This window comes from Oncorhynchus tshawytscha, unplaced genomic scaffold (assembly GCF_018296145.1).
Source record: "Oncorhynchus tshawytscha isolate Ot180627B unplaced genomic scaffold, Otsh_v2.0 Un_contig_6909_pilon_pilon, whole genome shotgun sequence".
NCBI lineage: Eukaryota > Metazoa > Chordata > Actinopteri > Salmoniformes > Salmonidae > Oncorhynchus > Oncorhynchus tshawytscha.
Window position 1 is genome coordinate 15,001 of NW_024607684.1, and position 18,864 is coordinate 33,864.

At 46.4% G+C, this 18,864-nt stretch overlaps 1 protein-coding gene across 1 annotated transcript in view; it reads left to right on the plus strand.

The window, feature by feature from the left end:
• Positions 1 to 10,860, plus strand: part of LOC121842809 (protein sidekick-1-like) — a gene marked incomplete at its 3' end in the record, with an annotated part of 20,575 nt that extends 9,715 nt beyond the window's left edge. The window contains exons 4-9 of the mRNA XM_042312564.1: positions 2,091 to 2,284; positions 2,745 to 2,861; positions 3,346 to 3,513; positions 8,409 to 8,511; positions 9,141 to 9,311; positions 10,724 to 10,860. Coding sequence (XP_042168498.1) covers positions 2,218 to 2,284; positions 2,745 to 2,861; positions 3,346 to 3,513; positions 8,409 to 8,511; positions 9,141 to 9,311; positions 10,724 to 10,860 — 763 coding nt within the window. The remainder of the gene's footprint in view (positions 1 to 2,090; positions 2,285 to 2,744; positions 2,862 to 3,345; positions 3,514 to 8,408; positions 8,512 to 9,140; positions 9,312 to 10,723) is intronic.
• Positions 10,861 to 18,864: the final 8,004 nt, after the last annotated feature.

Below are 18,864 nucleotides of genomic sequence, written 5' to 3' on the forward strand. Positions count from 1 at the left end.
TCCCAGGAGTGGCTGGACTCTGCTAAGATGTTGTATGTGCTCCTCCCAGGAGTGGCTGGACTCTGCTAAGATGCTGTATGTGCAGGTGTACCTGCCTTGGATTGTTCGTCCAGGGGAACCTGCCTTGGATTGTTCGTCCAGGGGAACCTGCCTTGGATTGTTCGTCCAGGTGTACCTGCCTTGGATTGTTCGTCCAGGGGAACCTGCCTTGGATTGTTCATCCAGGGGTACCTGCCAGTACACTTTGCAGAGATCCTATGTGGTGATGTAATGAGTTCTCCCTATTCTCTCCAGCAAGTCGTCAATGCTGGGCATGGGATTAGTAGGCATCAAACTGTGAGATGGCATTCACCTTATGGAAGTCCATGCAGATGCAAAGAGCCATCTTTCTTTGGGACAATGACAATAGGGGGCTGCTCCATTCCATTCAGCCTTCAGGAAGATGCTGGCGGACAGGGTTCTGGCTTCAAACGGATGACATCCACCAGCCTCTCAGGCACACGGTAAGGATGCTGGCGGACGGGGTTCTGGCTTCAAATGGATGACATGCTCCAGGACTTTTGGTTCTTCCTGACCTCTGACCTAAGAGCCAAACAGCTGCTTCAGCTCATCTTGCTTGTCTTCTTCCAGGTGAGCCAGTATGACCTCCGACTCGTCCTTTCCATGCCTCTGTGACCCCCCTCCGACTCGTCCTCTCCATGCCTCTGTGACCCCTCCTCCGACTCGTCCTCTCCATGCCTCTGTGACCCCCCTCCTCCGACTCGTCCTCTCCATGCCTCTGTGACCCCCCCCCTCCTCCGACTCGTCCTCTCCATGCCTCTGTGACCCCTCCTCCGACTCTTCTTCTACTCTGCGGACCAGAAAGGACTTTCCCTTGGAGAGTTCCTCTCTCTCCTCCCAGGCCTTGAGAATGTTCACCTGGTAGGTTTGCTTCTCAACCCTTGTCCGGGTGCAGCACCTCGTTGGTCACCGGGCCCATCTTCCTCCCGATTAGGTACGACCCTTGCCACTGCCCAAGGAGCTTGCTGGTAGACGAGGGAAGGAGGAGCAGGACTTTCTGTCCTGGCTCAAACTCTCTGTGGCAAGCGTGCTGGTCATACCCTCTCTTCTGGGCCTTCTCGGCTAGCTTCCTCTCGGTACCACTCTAGCCTGTCTCGCATCTGGAGGACGTACTGGACAATCCCCTGTCCTGAGGTAGCTACTGTGGGACCTTCCCAGCACTTCTTCAGCAGGTCCAGTGGTCCCTGCACTGGCCACCCATAGAGGCGTTTGAATGGTGAGAAACCTGTCGATGCCTGAGGCACCTCCCTGTAAGCAAAAAGCAGAAAGGATAACCTCTTATTCTTAACCTCTTATCCCAGTCTTTACCAGTGTCGGCCACACACTTCCTCAGCATGTTCTTGTGCATTTGATTGAACCTCTCTACGAGCCCATCCGTTTGGGGATGGTAGGGAGTGGTCCTCAAGCCTTTAACATCTTCTTTGAAACTGCCTATTTATAAAGCATTATAAGGCTGAATATGGCTGTATGTACAGTATACAGCATTATGAGGCTGAATAGGACTGTATGTAGGGCTGTATGTACAGTATACAGCATTATAAGGCTGAATAGGGCTGTATGTAGGGCTGTATGTACAGTATAAAGCATTATAAGGCTGAATAGGGCTGAATAGGACTGTATGTAGGGCTGTATGTACAGTATAAAGCATTATAAGGCTGAATAAGGCTGAATAGGACTGTATGTAGGGCTGTATGTACAGTATAAATGGGTTGTTGAGGCTGATTAAGCTTTGAGGCTGAATAGGACTGGGTTGTTGAGGCTGAATAGGACTGGGTTGTTGAGGCTGAATAGGACTGGGTTGTTGAGGCTGAATAGGACTGGGTTGTTGAGGCTGAATAGGACTGGGTTGTTGAGGCTGACATACATATTATACCCAATAGACCGTGGTGTGTGTGGGTGTGTGTGTGTGTGTGTGTGTGTGTTTATAACTCACTAGTAACCACCAGCTCTGTGTGTGTCTGTGTGTGTGTGTGTGTGTGTGTGTGTGTGTGTGTGTGTGTGTGTGTGTGTGTGTGTGTGTGTGTGTGTAGGAGTCCCCCGGCCCGTATAGAGTGGTATAAAGACGCTGTGCCCGTATCCAAGTTGGCCAACCCTCGCTACAAGGTTACCGCGGCAACAGGTCTGACTGTGCGGAGAGTCCAACCAGGAGATGCCGGAATGTTCCAGTGTTTCGCTCGGAACGCTGCCGGAGAGACACAGACACACACACAGCTGGTGGTCACTAGTGAGTTACACACACACACACACACACACACACGCACACACACACACACACACACACACAGCTGGTGGTCACTAGTGAGTTACACACACACACACACACACACACACACACACACACACACACACACAGCTGGTGGTCACTAGTGAGTTACACACACACACACACACACACACACACACACACAGCTGGTGGTCACTAGTGAGTTACACACACACACACACACACACACACACACACACACACACACACACACACACACACACACACACACAGCTGGTGGTCACTAGTGAGTTACACACACACACACACACACACACACACACACACACACACACACACACACACACACACACACACACACACACACACACACACACACACACCTGGAGGTTACGAGTGAGTTATACTCTCCTCTGTATTTCTGTGTTGATTATAACAGAGTTTGAATCCATCTCCCTAGGTGTCACCTCCTCCTTCTCCCTCCTCCCCTCTGATCTCACCGTTACCGTCGGCAACTCGGCTGTGTTCACCTGCGAGACCACTGGAGCCCCCAAACCTGCTGTCAGTTGGAGGAGAGGTACACACACACACACACACACACACTCTGCCACTTCAACCTCCAGCAGAAACCGGGTCCAGGTGTCAAGCCTTGATTAAGTCCACAGATGAAAGCAGTCAGTTGATTGGTCGTCTGTGACCGGAGGCCTCTCAGCCTGCCAGTGTGTTAGTTCACCTCTTTAGTTTTTAATCAGGTCTACTTTTTTTTGTTTGTTTTTATTTTTGTATACTGTATATTTTTTGGGGGTCACCTCTTTGAACGAATACTAATCTACTTGGACTGGCCGACCGAAAGGTCATGACTGAGCCCTGGAGGTAAGGTAAGGTTGCTGTCTCCTGGGCACTTGTACCCCTGACATCTCTCCCTGGGTACATTCTGTCTCTGAATGTTAATGGGCTGTGTGTGTGTGTGTGTGTGTGTGTGTGTGTGTGTGTGTGTGTGTGTGTGTGTGTGTGTGTGTGTGTGTGTGTGTGTGTGTGTGTGTGTGTGTGTGTGTGTGAAGGTTCCCAGCTCTTGGCCAGTGGGACAGTCCAGATTCCCAGGTTCACCCTGCTGGAGTCAGGTGGTCTGCTGGTTGAGCCAATCAGGATGGAGGATTCAGGCGACTACACCTGTACTGCCGCTGGCGCAGACACACACATCAACGCTACGGCCACTCTCACTGTCTGGAGTAAGATACACACACACACACACACACACACACACACACACACACACACACACACACACACACACACACACACATCAACGCTACGGCCACTCTCACTGTCTGGAGTAAGATACACACACACACACACACACACACACACACACAAAGAGACACAAGCACACACACACACAAAGAGACGCACACAGCTCTCAGTATGGTTTCTAACAAATTGACCAATCAGACAAGCTCAGAACACTGCCCTCATCTCATCGGTCCAATCACATGACCCAGATCGAAGGGCTCTGTTATTGAGACGGGGTTGGCTGGTTGTGTGGTCAGCTGATGATTGGCTGGTTGTGTGGTCTGATGATTGGCTGATGATTGGCTGGTTGTGTGGTCAGCTGATGATTGGCTGGTTGTGTGGTCAGCTGATGATTGGCTGGTTGTGTGGTCAGCTGATGATTGGCTGGTTGTGTGGTCAGCTGATGATTGGCTGGTTGTGTGGTCAGCTGATGATTGGCTGGTTGTGTGGTCAGCTGATGATTGGCTGGTTGTGTGGTCAGCTGATGATTTGGTTCTGGTTCAGTCCAGTTTGGTTTGGATCAGATACAAGTTTAGAAACATCCTCTCCTCTCTAATAGTAATAATAGTATAGTATAGTAACAGTATACTGTCTGACCTCCTACCCAATCACATCTAATGGTACCTAATGGTATACTTAATGGTATACTAACTGACCTCCTAATGGTACACTAACTGACCTCCTATTGGTATACTAACTGACCTCCTAATGGTATACTAACTGACCTCCAAATGGAATACTAACTGACCTCCTAATGGTATACTAACTGACCTCCTAATGGTTCACTAACTGACCTCCTAATGGTATACTAACTGACCTAATGGTATACTAACTGACCTCCTAATGGTATACTAACTGACCTGTCTAATGGTATACTAACCAACCTCCTAATGGTTCACTAACTGACCTCCTAATGGTTCACTAACTGACCTCCTAATGGTTCACTAACTGATCTCCTAATGGTATACTAACTGACCTCCTAATGGTATACTAACTGACCTCCTAATGGTATACTAACTGACCTCCTAATGGTACACTAACTGACCTCCTAATGGTTCACTAACTGACCTCCTAATGGTATACTAACTGACCTCCTAATGGTATACTAACTGACCTCCTAATGGTATACTAACTGACACCCTAATGGTATTCTAACTGACACCCTAATGGTTCACTAACTGACCTCCTACCCAATCACATCTAATGGTATACAAACTGACACCCTAATGGTTCACTAACTGACCTCCTAATGGTATACTAACTGACCTCCTAATGGTTCACTAACTGACCTCCTAATGGTTCACTTACTGAACTCCTATTGGTATACTAACTGACCTCCTAATGGTATACTAACTGACACCCTAATGGTATACTAACTGACCTGTCTAATGGTATACTAACTGACCTCCTAATGGTTCACTAACTGACCTCTTAATGGTATACTAACTGACACCCTAGTGGTTCACTAACTGACCTCCTACCCAATCACATCTAATGGTATACAAACTGACACCCTAATGGTTCACTAACTGACCTCCTAATGGTATACTAACTGACACCCTAGTGGTATACTAACTGACCTCCTAATGGTACACTGACTGACCTCCTAATGGTATACTAACTGACCTCCTAATGGTACACTAACTGACCTCCAAATGGAATACTAAGACCTCCTAATGGTATACTAACTGACCCCCTAATGGTATACTAACTGACCTCCTAATGGTTCACTAACTGACCTCCTAATGGTATACTAACTGACCTAATGGAATACTAACTGACCTCCTAATGGTTCACTAACTGACCTCCTAATGGTATACTAACTGACCTAATGGAATACTAACTGACCTCCTAATGGTTCACTAACTGACCTCCTAATGGTATACTAACTGACCTCCTACTGGTTCACTAACTGACCTCCTAATGGTATACTAACTGACCTCCTAATGGTACACTAACTGACCTCCTAATTGTTCACTAACTGACCTCCTAATGGTATACTAACTGACCTCCTAATAGTATACTAACTGACACCCTAATGGTATACTAACTGACACCCTAATGGTATACTAACTGACACTCTAGTGGTATACTAACTGACCTCCTAATGGTATACTAACTGACCTCCTAATGGTATACTAACTGACCTGTCTAATGGTATACTAACTGACCTGTCTAATGGTATACTAACTGACCTCCTAATGGTTCACTAACTGACCTCCTAATGGTATACTAACTGACACCCTAATGGTATACTAACTGACACCCTAATGGTATACCAACTGACCTCCTAATGGTTCACTAACTGACCTCCTAATGGTATACTTACTGACCTCCTAATGGTTCACTAACTGACCTCCTAATGGTATACTAACTGACCTCCTAATGGTATACTAACTGACACCCTAATGGTATACTAACTGACACTCTAGTGGTGTGCTAACTGACCTCCTAATGGTACACTAACTGACCTCCTAATGGTATAATAACTGACCTCCTAATGGTATACTAACTGACCTTCGAATGGTACACTAACTGACCTCCTAATGGTTCACTAACTGACCTCCTAATGGTACACTAACTGACCTCCTAATGGTTCATGAACTGACCTCCTAATGGTACACTAACTGACCTCCTAATGGTACACTAACTGACCTCCTAATGGTACACTAACTGACCTCCTAATGGTTCACTAACTGACCTCCTAATGGTTCACTAACTGACCTCCTATTGGTATACTAACTGACCTCCTAATGGTATACCAACTGACCTCCAAATGGAATACTAACTGACCTCCTAATGGTATACTAACTGACCCCCTAATGGTATACTAACTGACACCCTCATGGTATACTAACTGACACCCTAATGGTATACTAACTGACACCCTAGTGGTTCACTCACTGACCTCCTACCCAATCTCATCTAATGGTATACAAACTGACACCCTAATGGTTTACTAACTGACCTCCTAATGGTTCACGAACTGACCTCCTAATGGTATACTAACTGACCTCCATAATGGTATACTAACTGACCTGTCTAATGGTACACTAACTGACCTCCTAATGGTACACTAACTGACCTCCTAATGGTATACTAACTGACCTTCGAATGGTATACTAACTGACCTCCTAATGGTATACTAACTGACCTGTCTAATGGTATACTAACCAACCTCCTAATGGTTCACTAACTGACCTCCTAATGGTTAACTAACTGACCTCCTAATGGTATACTAACTGACCTCCTAATGGTTCACTAACTGACCTCATAATGGTACACTAACTGACACCCTAATGGTATACTAACTGACACCCTTATGGTATACTAACTGACACCCTAGTGGTACACTAACTGACCTCCTAATGGTTCACTAACTGACCTCCTAATGGTATACTAACTGACCTCCTAATGGTTCACTAACTGACCTCCTAATGGTATACTAACTGACCTCCTAATGGTAAACTAACTGACACCCTAATGGTATACTAACTGACACTCTAGTGGTATACTAACTGACCTCCTAATGGTATACTAACTGACCTGTCTAATGGTATACTAACTGACCTGTCTAATGGTATACTAACTGACCTCCTAATGGTATACTAACTGACACCCTAATGGTATACTAACTGACACCCTAATGGTATACTAACTGACACCCTAGTGGTTCACTAACTGACCTCCTACCCAATCACATCCAATATTATAGAAACTGACACCCTAATGGTACACTAACTGACCTCCTAATGGTACACTAACTGACCTCCTAATGGTTCACTAACTGACCTCCTAATGGAATACTCACTGACCTCCGAATGGTATACTAATTGACACCCTAATGGTATACCAACTGACACCCTAATGGTATACTAACTGACAATCTAGCTGTATACTAACTGACCTCCTAATGGTACACTAACTGACCTCCTAATGGTATACTAACTGACCTCCTAATGGTACACTAACTGACCTACTAATGGTATGCTAACTGACCTCCTAATGGTTCACTAACTGACCTCTTAATGGTATACTAACTGACACCCTAATGGTATACTAACTGACACCCTAGTGGTTCACTAACTGACCTCCTACCCAATCACATCTAATGGTATACAAACTGACACCCTAATGGTATACTAACTGACACCCTAATGGTATACTAACTGACCTGTCTAATGGTATACTAACTGACCTCCTAATGGTTCACTAACTGACCTCTTAATGGTATACTAACTGACACCCTAGTGGTTCACTAACTGACCTCCTACCCAATCACATCTAATGGTATACAAACTGACACCCTAATGGTTCACTAACTGACCTCCTAATGGTATACTAACTGACACCCTAGTGGTATACTAACTGACCTCCTAATGGTACACTGACTGACCTCCTAATGGTATACTAACTGACCTCCTAATGGTACACTAACTGACCTCCTAATGGTACACTAACTTACCTCCTAATGGTATACTAACTGACCTGTCTAATGGTATACTAACTGACCTCCTAATGGTACACTAACTGACCTCCTAATGGTTCACTAACTGACCTCTTAATGGTATACTAACTGACACCCTAATGGTATACTAACTGACACCCTATTCTGACACAAATAGTGTCCAAACTGAAACTCTAGATTTCGCTTGTAGTCCAAAACCCCAGAAGTGACCTCTGGTTGGTTTGGCCGTCCCTATGGGAGAAATGAATGGAGTTTGAAGAGAGTTGGAATAAACACTGAAAATGAGGTTTGATATCTTCTATGTTTTGTTCTATGAGATAATATCATGATGATGATGACCCCTTAACCTCTGACCTCTCTCTGCAGTTCGTACATTTATCTCCGTCCCGCCGGTGGACCAGAGGGTCATCAAGGGAACCACGGCAACCCTGGATTGTAACGCTACACACGACCCCAGGGTCAACATCAGGTAGGGGAGGGTGTCTGTGTGTTAACATGGTTCTGTATCTCTGTAGTGTGGTGCAGTACCCCTCCAGCCCAGCGGGGGCAGAGTGCCTGTATGTTAACATGGTTCTGTATCTCTGTAGTGTGGTGCAGTACCCCTCCAGCCCAGCGGGGGCAGAGTGTCTGTATGTTAACATGGTTCTGTATCTCTGTAGTGTGGTGCAGTACCCCTCCAGCCCAGCGGGGGCAGAGTGTCTGTATGTTAACATGGTTCTGTATCTCTGTAGTGTGGTGCAGTACCCCTCCAGCCCAGCGGGGCAGAGTGTCTGTATGTTAACATGGTTCTGTATCTCTGTAGTGTGGTGCAGTACCCCTCCAGCCCAGCGGGGGCAGAGTGTCTGTATGTTAACATGGTTCTGTATCTCTGTAGTGTGGTGCAGTACCCCTCCAGCCCAGCGGGGGGCAGGGGGCAGAGTGTCTGTATGTTAACATGGTTCTGTATCTCTGTAGTGTGGTGCAGTACCCCTCCAGCCCAGCGGGGGCAGAGTGTCTCTATGTTAACATGGTTCTGTATCTCTGTAGTGTGGTGCAGTACCCCTCCAGCCCAGCGGGGGCAGAGTGTCTGTATGTTAACATGGTTCTGTATCTCTGTAGTTTCCAGTGGCAGCGTGGAGCAGTACCTCTCCAGCCCAGCGGGGGCAGAGTGTCTATATTGTCTGGTTCTCTGACCATCAGCCAGACTTGGTCAGGCGACATAGGAGACTATACCTGCACTGTGACATCACAGGCCGGGAACCAATCACGCTCCGCACGCCTCGAAGTCATGTGAGTTACACACACACACATAACTTGGGACTTCAAACTGCCACACTCTGAATCCCACATTCCCACCCCTTCCCCTCAGGCCTCGCCCCTCCATTTGCGTGTTCACGCATGCCTCCGCCATATGCAATAGTAACTCAAAGCTGAGGGAGAAACAGGAGAGGGAGAGAAGGAGAGGAGAAGGAGAGGAGAGGGGAGGAGAAGGAGAGGAGAAGGAGAGGAGAGGGGAGGAGAAGGAGAGGAGAAGGAGAGGAGAGGGGAGGAGAAGGAGAGAAGGAGAAGGAAAGGAGAGGAGATAGGGATGAGAGGAGAGGGGAGGAGAAGGAGAGGAGAGGTAAGGAGAGGAGAGGAGAGGTGAGGGGGATGAGAGGAGATGAGAGGAGAGGAGAGGGGGAGGGGAGGGGAGAGTAGAGAGGAGGAGAAGAGAGTAGAGGGGAGGAGGAGGAGAAGGAGAGTTGGAGGGTAGAGGGGAGGAGAAGAGGAGAAGGATCTCTATAGCTCTCTCTCTCTCTCTCCCCCCTCTCCCCCCCCTCTCTCTCTCTCTCTCTCTCTCTCCCCCTCTCTGTCTCTCTCTCTCTCCATCTCTATGTCTCTCTCTCCATTTCTCTATCTCTCTCTCTCTCTCTCTCTCTCCATCGCCATGTCTCTCTCCATCTCTATGTCTCTCTCTCCATTTCTCTATCTCTCTCTCTCTCCATCTCTATGGCTCGCTCTCCATCTCTGTCTCTCTCTCCATCTCTCTGTCCCTCTCTCCATTTCTCTCTCTCTCTCTCTCTCTCTCTCTCTCTCTCTCTCTATCTCCATGTCTATCTCCATCTCTGTCTCTCTCTCCATCTCTCAACCCTCAAATCTGTCTAATATATCACATGCCTTCAGATAATGATCAAATAATAGAAAGTAATATTGTCTTTCCCTCTCTCTCTCTCTCTCTCTCTCTCCATCTCCCAACCCCCTCTCTCCCTCCCTCTCACTCTCCCTCCCTCCACCTCCCTCCCTCCACCTCCCTCTCATCCCCCTCTCCCTCCCCCCCCCTCTCTCCCTCCCTCCACCTCCCTCCACTCCCTCTCTCCCTCCCTCTCTCTCTCCCTCCCTCCCCACCTCCCCTCCCCTCCACCTCCCTCTCCTCCCCCCTCCCTCCCTCCCCCCTCTCCCTCCCTCCACCTCCCCTCCCTCCCTCTCTCCCTCCCTCTCTCTCTCCCTCCCTCCACCTCCCCTCTCTCCCCCTCTCTCTCTCCCTCCCTCCACCTCCCCTCCTCCCCCCTCTCCTCCCTCCCTCTCCTCCCCTCTCTCCCTCCCTCTCTCCTCCCTCCACCTCCCCTCTCCCCCTCTCTCTCCCTCCCTCCACCTCCCCTCTCTCTCCTCCCCTTTCTCCCCTCCCTCTCCCTCTCATCCCCTCTCCCCCTCCTGTCCCACAGTGAGCTCCCCCACTCCCCCAGATCTCTGTCTGTGTCTCTGAATGATTCAGACAGCCGTTCAGTTCTTCTCTCCTGGGTCAGACCCTTCGATGGAAACTCTCCTCTTCTACACTACCTACTGGAGCTGTCTGAGAACAGTGAGTTTCTGCTCTGGGTCTGTTAGTGGAAGAGTGGAGGTCTGTTAGTGGTAGAGTGGAGGTCTGTTAGTGGTAGAGTGGAGGTCTGTTAGAGAGAGGTAGGTAGGAAGACAGAGAACAGTGAGTTTCTGCTCTGGGTCTGTTAGTGGTAGAGTGGAGGTCTGTTAGTGGTAGAGTGGAGGTCTGTTAGTGGTAGAGTGGAGGTCTGTTAGTAGGTAGAGTGAGAGTGAGTTTCTGTTGGGTCTGTTAGTGGTAGAGTGGAGGTCTGTTAGTGGTAGAGTGGAGGTCTGTTAGTGGTAGAGTGGAGGTCTGTTAGAGAGAGTAGGTAGGAAGACAGAGAACAGTGAGTTTCTGCTCTGGGTCTGTTAGTGGTAGAGTGGAGGTCTGTTAGTGGTAGAGTGGAGGTCTGTTAGTGGTAGAGTGGAGGTCTGTTAGTGAGTTAGAGTGGAGGTCTGTTAGTGGTAGAGTGGAGGTCTGTTAGTGGTAGAGTGGAGGTCTGTTAGTGGTAGAGTGGAGGTCTGTTAGAGAGAGGTAGGTAGGAAGACAGAGAACAGTGAGTTTCTGCTCTGGGTCTGTTAGTGGTAGAGTGGAGGTCTGTTAGTGGTAGAGTGGAGGTCTGTTAGTGGTAGAGTGGAGGTCTGTTAGTGGTAGAGGTAGGTAGGAAGACAGAGAACAGTGAGTTTCTGCTCTGGGTCTGTTAGTGGTAGAGTGGAGGTCTGTTAGTGGTAGAGTGGAGGTCTGTTAGTGGTAGAGTGGAGGTCTGTTAGTGGTGGGTCTGTTAGTGGTAGAGTGGAGGTCTGTTAGTGGTAGAGTGGAGGTTTGTTAGTGGTAGAGTGGAGGTCTGTTAGTGGTAGAGTGGAGGTCTGTTAGTGGTAGAGTGGAGGTCTGTTAGTGGTAGAGTGGAGGTCTGTTAGTGGTAGAGTGAAGGTGTTTTAGAGAGAGGTAGGTAGGAAGACAGAGAACAGTGAGTTTCTGCTCTGGGTCTGTTAGTGGTAGAGTGGAGGTCTGTTAGAGAGAGGTAGGTAGGAAGACAGAGAACAGTGAGTTTCTGCTCTGGGTCTGTTAGTGGTAGAGTGGAGGTCTGTTAGTGGTAGAGTGGAGGTCTGTTAGTGGTAGAGTGGAGGTCTGTTAGTGGTAGAGTGGGGTCTGTTAGTGGTAGAGTGGAGGTCTTCTACACTACATACTGGAGCTGTCTGAGAACAGTGAGTTTCTGCTCTGGGTCTGTTAGTGGTAGAGTGGAGGTTTGTTAGTGGTAGAGTGGAGGTCTGTTAGTGATAGAGTGGAGGTCTGTTAGTGGTAGAGTGGTCTGTTAGTAGAGTGGTAGGAGGTCAGAGAACAGTGAGTGAGGTCTGTTAGAGTGGAGGTCTGTTAGTGGTAGAGTGGAGTGGTGTTAGAGAGAGGTAGGTAGGAAGACAGAGATGTAGGTTATACACTAGAGAGAGGGACAGTGAGTTTCTGCTCTGGGTCTGTTAGTGGTAGAGTGGAGGTCTGTTAGTGGAAGAGTGGAGGTCTGTTAGTGGTAGAGTGGAGGTCTGTTAGTGGTAGGTCTGTTAGTGGTAGAGTGGAGGTCTGTTAGTGGTAGAGTGGAGGTCTGTTAGTGGTAGAGTGGAGGTCTGTTAGTGGTAGAGTGGAGGTCTGTTAGTAGAGTGGAGGTAGGTAGGTAGGAAGAAACAGAGGGAGAGAGAGAGAGACAGAGAGAGGGGAGAGAGAGAGACAGAGAGATGGATGTGTAGGAGAGACAGAGGAGAGAAGCCCAGAGAAACAGGAGCAGTTTAAGTGTCTGATTGATTTCACACTGTAGAGAGACAGAATGACCTTGACCACACTACACTGATTACCTGAGACCGTCTCTGTGAAAAACACAGTAGAGATGTAGGTTATACACTAGAGAGGGAGAGAGGATATAGATGTAGGTTATACACTAGAGAGAGGAGGGTATAGATGTAGGTTATACACTAGAGAGAGGAGGGTATAGATGTAGGTTATACACTAGAGAGAGGAGGGTATAGATGTAGGTTATACACTAGAGAGAGGAGGGTATAGATGTAGGTTATACACTAGAGAGGGAGAGAGGATATAGATGTAGGTTATACACTAGAGAGAGGAGGGTATAGATGTAGGTTATACACTAGAGAGAGGAGGGTATAGATGTAGGTTATACACTAGAGAGAGGAGGGTATAGATGTAGGTTATACACTAGAGAGAGGGAGGGGAGGGTATAGATGTAGGTTATACACTAGAGAGGGAGAGAGGAGGGTATAGATGTAGGTTATACACTAGAGAGAGAGGAGAGTATAGATGTAGGTTATACACTAGAGAGAGGAGGGTATAGATGTAGGTTATACACTAGAGAGAGGAGGGTATATATGTAGGTTATACACTAGAGAGGGAGAGAGGAGGGTATAGATGTAGGTTATACACTAGAGAGAGAGAGAGGAGGGTATAGATGTAGGTTATACACTAGAGAGGGAGAGAGGAGGGAATAGATGTAGGTTATACACTAGAGAGAGGGAGAGGAGGGTATAGATGTAGGTTATACACTAGAGAGAGGGAGAGGAGGATATAGATGTAGGTTATACACTAGAGAGGGAGAGAGGAGGATATAGATGTAGGTTATACACTAGAGAGGGGAGAGGAGGGTAAAGATGTAGGTTATACACTAGAGAGAGGAGGGGTATAGATGTAGGTTATACACTAGAGAGGGAGAGAGGAGGGTATAGATGTAGGTTATACACTAGAGAGAGGAGAGAGGAGGGTATAGATGTAGGTTATACACTAGAGAGAGAGAGGAGGGTATAGATGTAGGTTATACACTAGAGAGAGAGAGGAGGGTATAGATGTAGGTTATACACTAGAGAGGAGAGAGGAGGATATAGATGTAGGTTATACACTAGAGAGAGGGAGAGGAGGGTATAGATGTAGGTTATACACTAGAGAGAGAGAGGAGGATATAGATGTAGGTTATACACTAGAGAGAGGGAGAGAGGAGGGTATAGATGTAGGTTATACACTAGAGAGAGAGAGGAGGGTATAGATGTAGGTTATACACTAGAGAGAGGAGGGTATAGATGTAGGTTTTACACTAGAGGGAGAGAGGAGGGTATAGATGTAGGTTATACACTAGAGGGAGGGAGAGGAGGGTATAGATGTAGGTTATACACTAGAGAGAGAGAGGAGGATATAGATGTAGGTTATACACTAGAGAGAGAGAGGAGGGTATAGATGTAGGTTATACACTAGAGAGAGGAGGGTATAGATATAGGTTATACACTAGAGAGAGAGAGGAGGATATAGATGTAGGTTATACACTAGAGAGAGGGAGAGGAGGGTATAGATGTAGGTTATACACTAGAGAGGGAGAGAGGAGGGTATAGATGTAGGTTATACACTAGAGAGGGAGAGAGGAGGGTATAGATGTAGGTTATACACTAGAGAGAGAGAGAGGGTATAGATGTAGGTTATACACTAGAGAGAGGAGGGTATAAATGTAGGTTATACACTAGAGAGGGAGAGAGGAGGGTATAGATGTAGGTTATACACTAGAGAGAGGGAGAGGAGGGTATAGATGTAGGTTATACACTAGAGAGAGAGAGGAGGATATAGATGTAGGTTATACACTAGAGAGAGGGAGAGGAGGGTATAGATGTAGGTTATACACTAGAGAGGGAGAGAGGAGGGTATAGATGTAGGTTATACACTAGAGAGAGAGAGAGGAGGGGATATAGATGTAGGTTATACACTAGAGAGAGAGGAGGATATAGATGTAGGTTATACACTAGAGAGAGAGAGGAGGGTATAGATGTAGGTTATACACTAGAGAGGGAGAGGAGGGTATAGATGTAGGTTATACACTAGAGAGAGAGAGGAGAGTATATCTCTAGGTTATACACTAGAGAGAGGAGGGTATAGATGTAGGTTATACACTAGAGAGAGGAGGGTATAGATGTAGGTTATACACTAGAGAGGGAGAGAGGAGGGTATAGATGTAGGTTATACACTAGAGAGGAGGGTATAGATGTAGGTTATACACTAGAGAGAGGAGGGTATAGATGTAGGTTATACACTAGAGAGGAGGGAGAGGAGGGTATAGATGTAGGTTATACACTAGAGAGAGAGAGAGGAGGGTATAGATGTAGGTTATACACTAGAGAGAGAGAGGAGAGTATAGATGTAGGTTATACACTAGAGAGAGAGAGGGGTATAGATGTAGGTTATACACTAGAGAGAGAGAGAGAGGGTATAGATATAGGTTATACACTAGAGAGAGAGAGAGGAGGGTATAGATATAGGTTATACACTAGAGAGAGAGAGGGTATAGATCTAGGTTATACACTAGAGGAGAGAGGAGGGTATAGATGTAGGTTATACACTAGAGAGAGGAGGGTATAGATGTAGGTTATACACTAGAGAGAGGGGAGGAGGATATAGAGGTAGGTTATACACTAGAGAGGGAGAGAGGAGGGTATAGATGTAGGTTATACACTAGAGAGAGAGGAGAGAGAGGGAGAGAGGAGGGTATAGATCTAGGTTATACACTAGAGAGGGAGAGAGGAGGGTATAGATATAGGTTATACACTAGAGAGAGGGAGAGGAGGGTATAGATGTAGGTTATACACTAGAGAGAGGGAGAGGAGGGTATAGATGTAGGTTATACACTAGAGAGAGGAGAGTATAGATGTAGGTTATACACTAGAGAGAGGGAGAGGAGGGTATAGATCTAGGTTATACACTAGAGAGAGAGAGGAGGATATAGATGTAGGTTATACACTAGAGAGAGAGAGGAGGTATAGATGTAGGTTATACACTAGAGAGGGAGAGGAGGGTATAGATCTAGGTTATACACTAGAGAGAGAGAGGAGGATATAGATGTAGGTTATACACTAGAGAGAGGGAGAGGAGGGTATAGATCTAGGTTATACACTAGAGAGAGGAGGGTATAGATGTAGGTTATACACTAGAGAGAGGGAGAGGAGGGTATAGATCTAGGTTATACACTAGAGAGAGGAGGGTATAGATGTAGGTTATACACTAGAGAGAGAGAGGAGGATATAGATGTAGGTTATACACTAGAGAGAGGGAGGAGGGTATAGATGTAGGTTATACACTAGAGAGAGGAGGGTATAGATATAGGTTATACACTAGAGAGAGAGAGAGGAGGGTATAGATGTAGGTTATACACTAGAGAGAGAGAGGGGAGGGTATAGATGTAGGTTATACACTAGAGAGAGAGAGGAGGGTATAGATCTAGGTTATACACTAGAGAGAGGAGGGTATAGATCTAGGTTATACACTAGAGAGAGAGAGGAGGGTATAGATGTAGGTTATACACTAGAGAGAGGAGGAGGGTATAGATATAGGTTATACACTAGAGAGAGGAGAGTATAGATATAGGTTATACACTAGAGAGAGAGAGAGGAGGGTATAGATGTAGGTTATACACTAGAGAGAGGAGGGTATAGATGTAGGTTATACACTAGAGAGAGGAGAGTATAGATATAGGTTATACACTAGAGAGAGAGAGAGAGGAGAGTATAGATATAGGTTATACACTAGAGAGAGAGAGTATAGATCTAGGTTATACACTAGAGAGAGAGAGAGGAGGGTATAGATTTAGGTTATACACTAGAGAGAGGAGGGTATAGATGTAGGTTATACACTAGAGAGAGGAGGGTATAGATGTAGGTTATACACTAGAGAGAGGGAGGGGAGGGTATAGATGTAGGTTATACACTAGAGAGAGGGAGATGAGGGTATAGATCTAGGTTATACACTAGAGAGAGAGTAGGAGGGTATAGATAGGTTATACACTAGAGAGAGAGAGAGGGTATAGATGTAGGTTATACACTAGAGAGAGAGAGGAGGGTATAGATCTAGGTTATACACTAGAGAGAGGAGGGTATAGATGTAGGTTATACACTAGAGAGAGAGAGGAGGGTATAGATGTAGGTTATACACTAGAGAGAGGGAGAGGAGGGTATAGATCTAGGTTATACACTAGAGAGAGGAGGGTATAGATCTAGGTTATACACTAGAGAGAGGGGGGGAGGGTATAGGGAGGGTATAGATCTAGGTTATACACTAGAGAGAGGGAGAGGAGGGTATAGATGTAGGTTATACACTAGAGAGAGGGAGAGGAGGGTATAGAGTTATACACTAGGTATAGATAGGTTATACACTAGAGAGAGGAGGGTATAGATGTAGGTTATACACTAGAGAGAGAGAGGAGAGTATAGATGTAGGTTATACACTAGAGAGGGAGATGAGGGTATAGATGTAGGTTATACACTAGGGAGAGGGAGAGGAGGGTATAGATCTAGGTTATACACTAGAGAGAGGGAGAGGAGGGTATAGATGTAGGTTATACACTAGAGAGAGAGGGTATAGATGTAGGTTATACACTAGGGAGAGGGAGAGGAGGGTATAGATCTAGGTTATACACTAGAGAGAGGGAGAGGAGGGTATAGATCTAGGTTATACACTAGAGAGAGAGGGTATAGATGTAGGTTATACACTAGAGAGAGGGAGAGGAGGGTATAGATGTAGGTTATACACTAGAGAGAGGGAGAGGAGGGTATAGATCTAGGTTATACACTAGAGAGAGGGAGAGGAGGGTATAGATCTAGGTTATACACTAGAGAGAGAGGGTATAGATGTAGGTTATACACTAGGGAGAGGGAGAGGAGGGTATAGATCTAGGTTATACACTAGGGAGAGGGAGAGGAGGGTATAGATCTAGGTTATACACTAGGGAGAGGGAGAGGAGGGTATAGATCTAGGTTATACACTAGGGAGAGGGAGAGGAGGGTATAGATATAGGTTATACACTAGAGAGAGAGGGTATAGATGTAGGTTATACACTAGAGAGAGAGGGTATATATGTAGGTTATACACTAGGGAGAGGAGGGTATAGATGTAGGTTATACACTAGAGAGAGGGAGAGGAGGGTATAGATCTAGGTTATACACTAGGGAGAGGGAGGAGGGTATAGATCTAGGTTATACACTAGGGAGAGGGAGGAGGGTATAGATCTAGGTTATACACTAGAGAGAGGAGGGTATAGATGTAGGTTATACACTAGAGAGAGAGGGTATAGATGTAGGTTATACACTAGGGAGAGGGAGAGGAGGGTATAGATGTAGGTTATACACTAGAGAGAGGGAGAGGAGGGTATAGATGTAGGTTATACACTAGGGAGAGGGAGAGGAGGGTATAGATGTAGGTTATACACTAGAGAGAGAGGGTATAGATGTAGGTTATACACTAGAGAGAGAGGGTATAGATGTAGGTTATACACTAGAGAGAGGGAGAGGAGGGTATAGATGTAGGTTATACACTAGAGAGAGGGAGAGGAGGGTATAGATGTAGGTTATACACTAGGGAGAGGGAGAGGAGGGTATAGATGTAGGTTATACACTAGGGAGAGGGAGAGGAGGGTATAGATCTAGGTTATACACTAGAGAGAGGAGGGTATAGATGTAGGTTATACACTAGAGAGAGGGAGAGGAGGGTATAGATGTAGGTTATACACTAGGGAGAGGGAGAGGAGGGTATAGATCTAGGTTATACACTAGAGAGAGGAGGGTATAGATCTAGGTTATACACTAGGGAGAGGGAGAGGAGGGTATAGATCTAGGTTATACACTAGAGAGAGGGAGAGGAGGGTATAGATCTAGGTTATACACTAGGAGAGGGAGAGGAGGGTATAGATCTAGGTTATACACTAGAGAGGGAGAGGAGGGTATAGATCTAGGTTATACACTAGAGAGAGAGGGTATAGATGTAGGTTATACACTAGAGAGAGAGGGTATAGATGTAGGTTATACACTAGAGAGGAGGGTATAGATCTAGGTTATACACTAGAGAGAGAGGGTATAGATCTAGGTTATACACTAGAGAGGAGAGGAGGGTATAGATCTAGGTTATACACTAGGGAGAGGGAGAGGAGGGTATAGATCTAGGTTATACACTAGGGAGAGGGAGAGGAGGGTATAGATGTAGGTTATA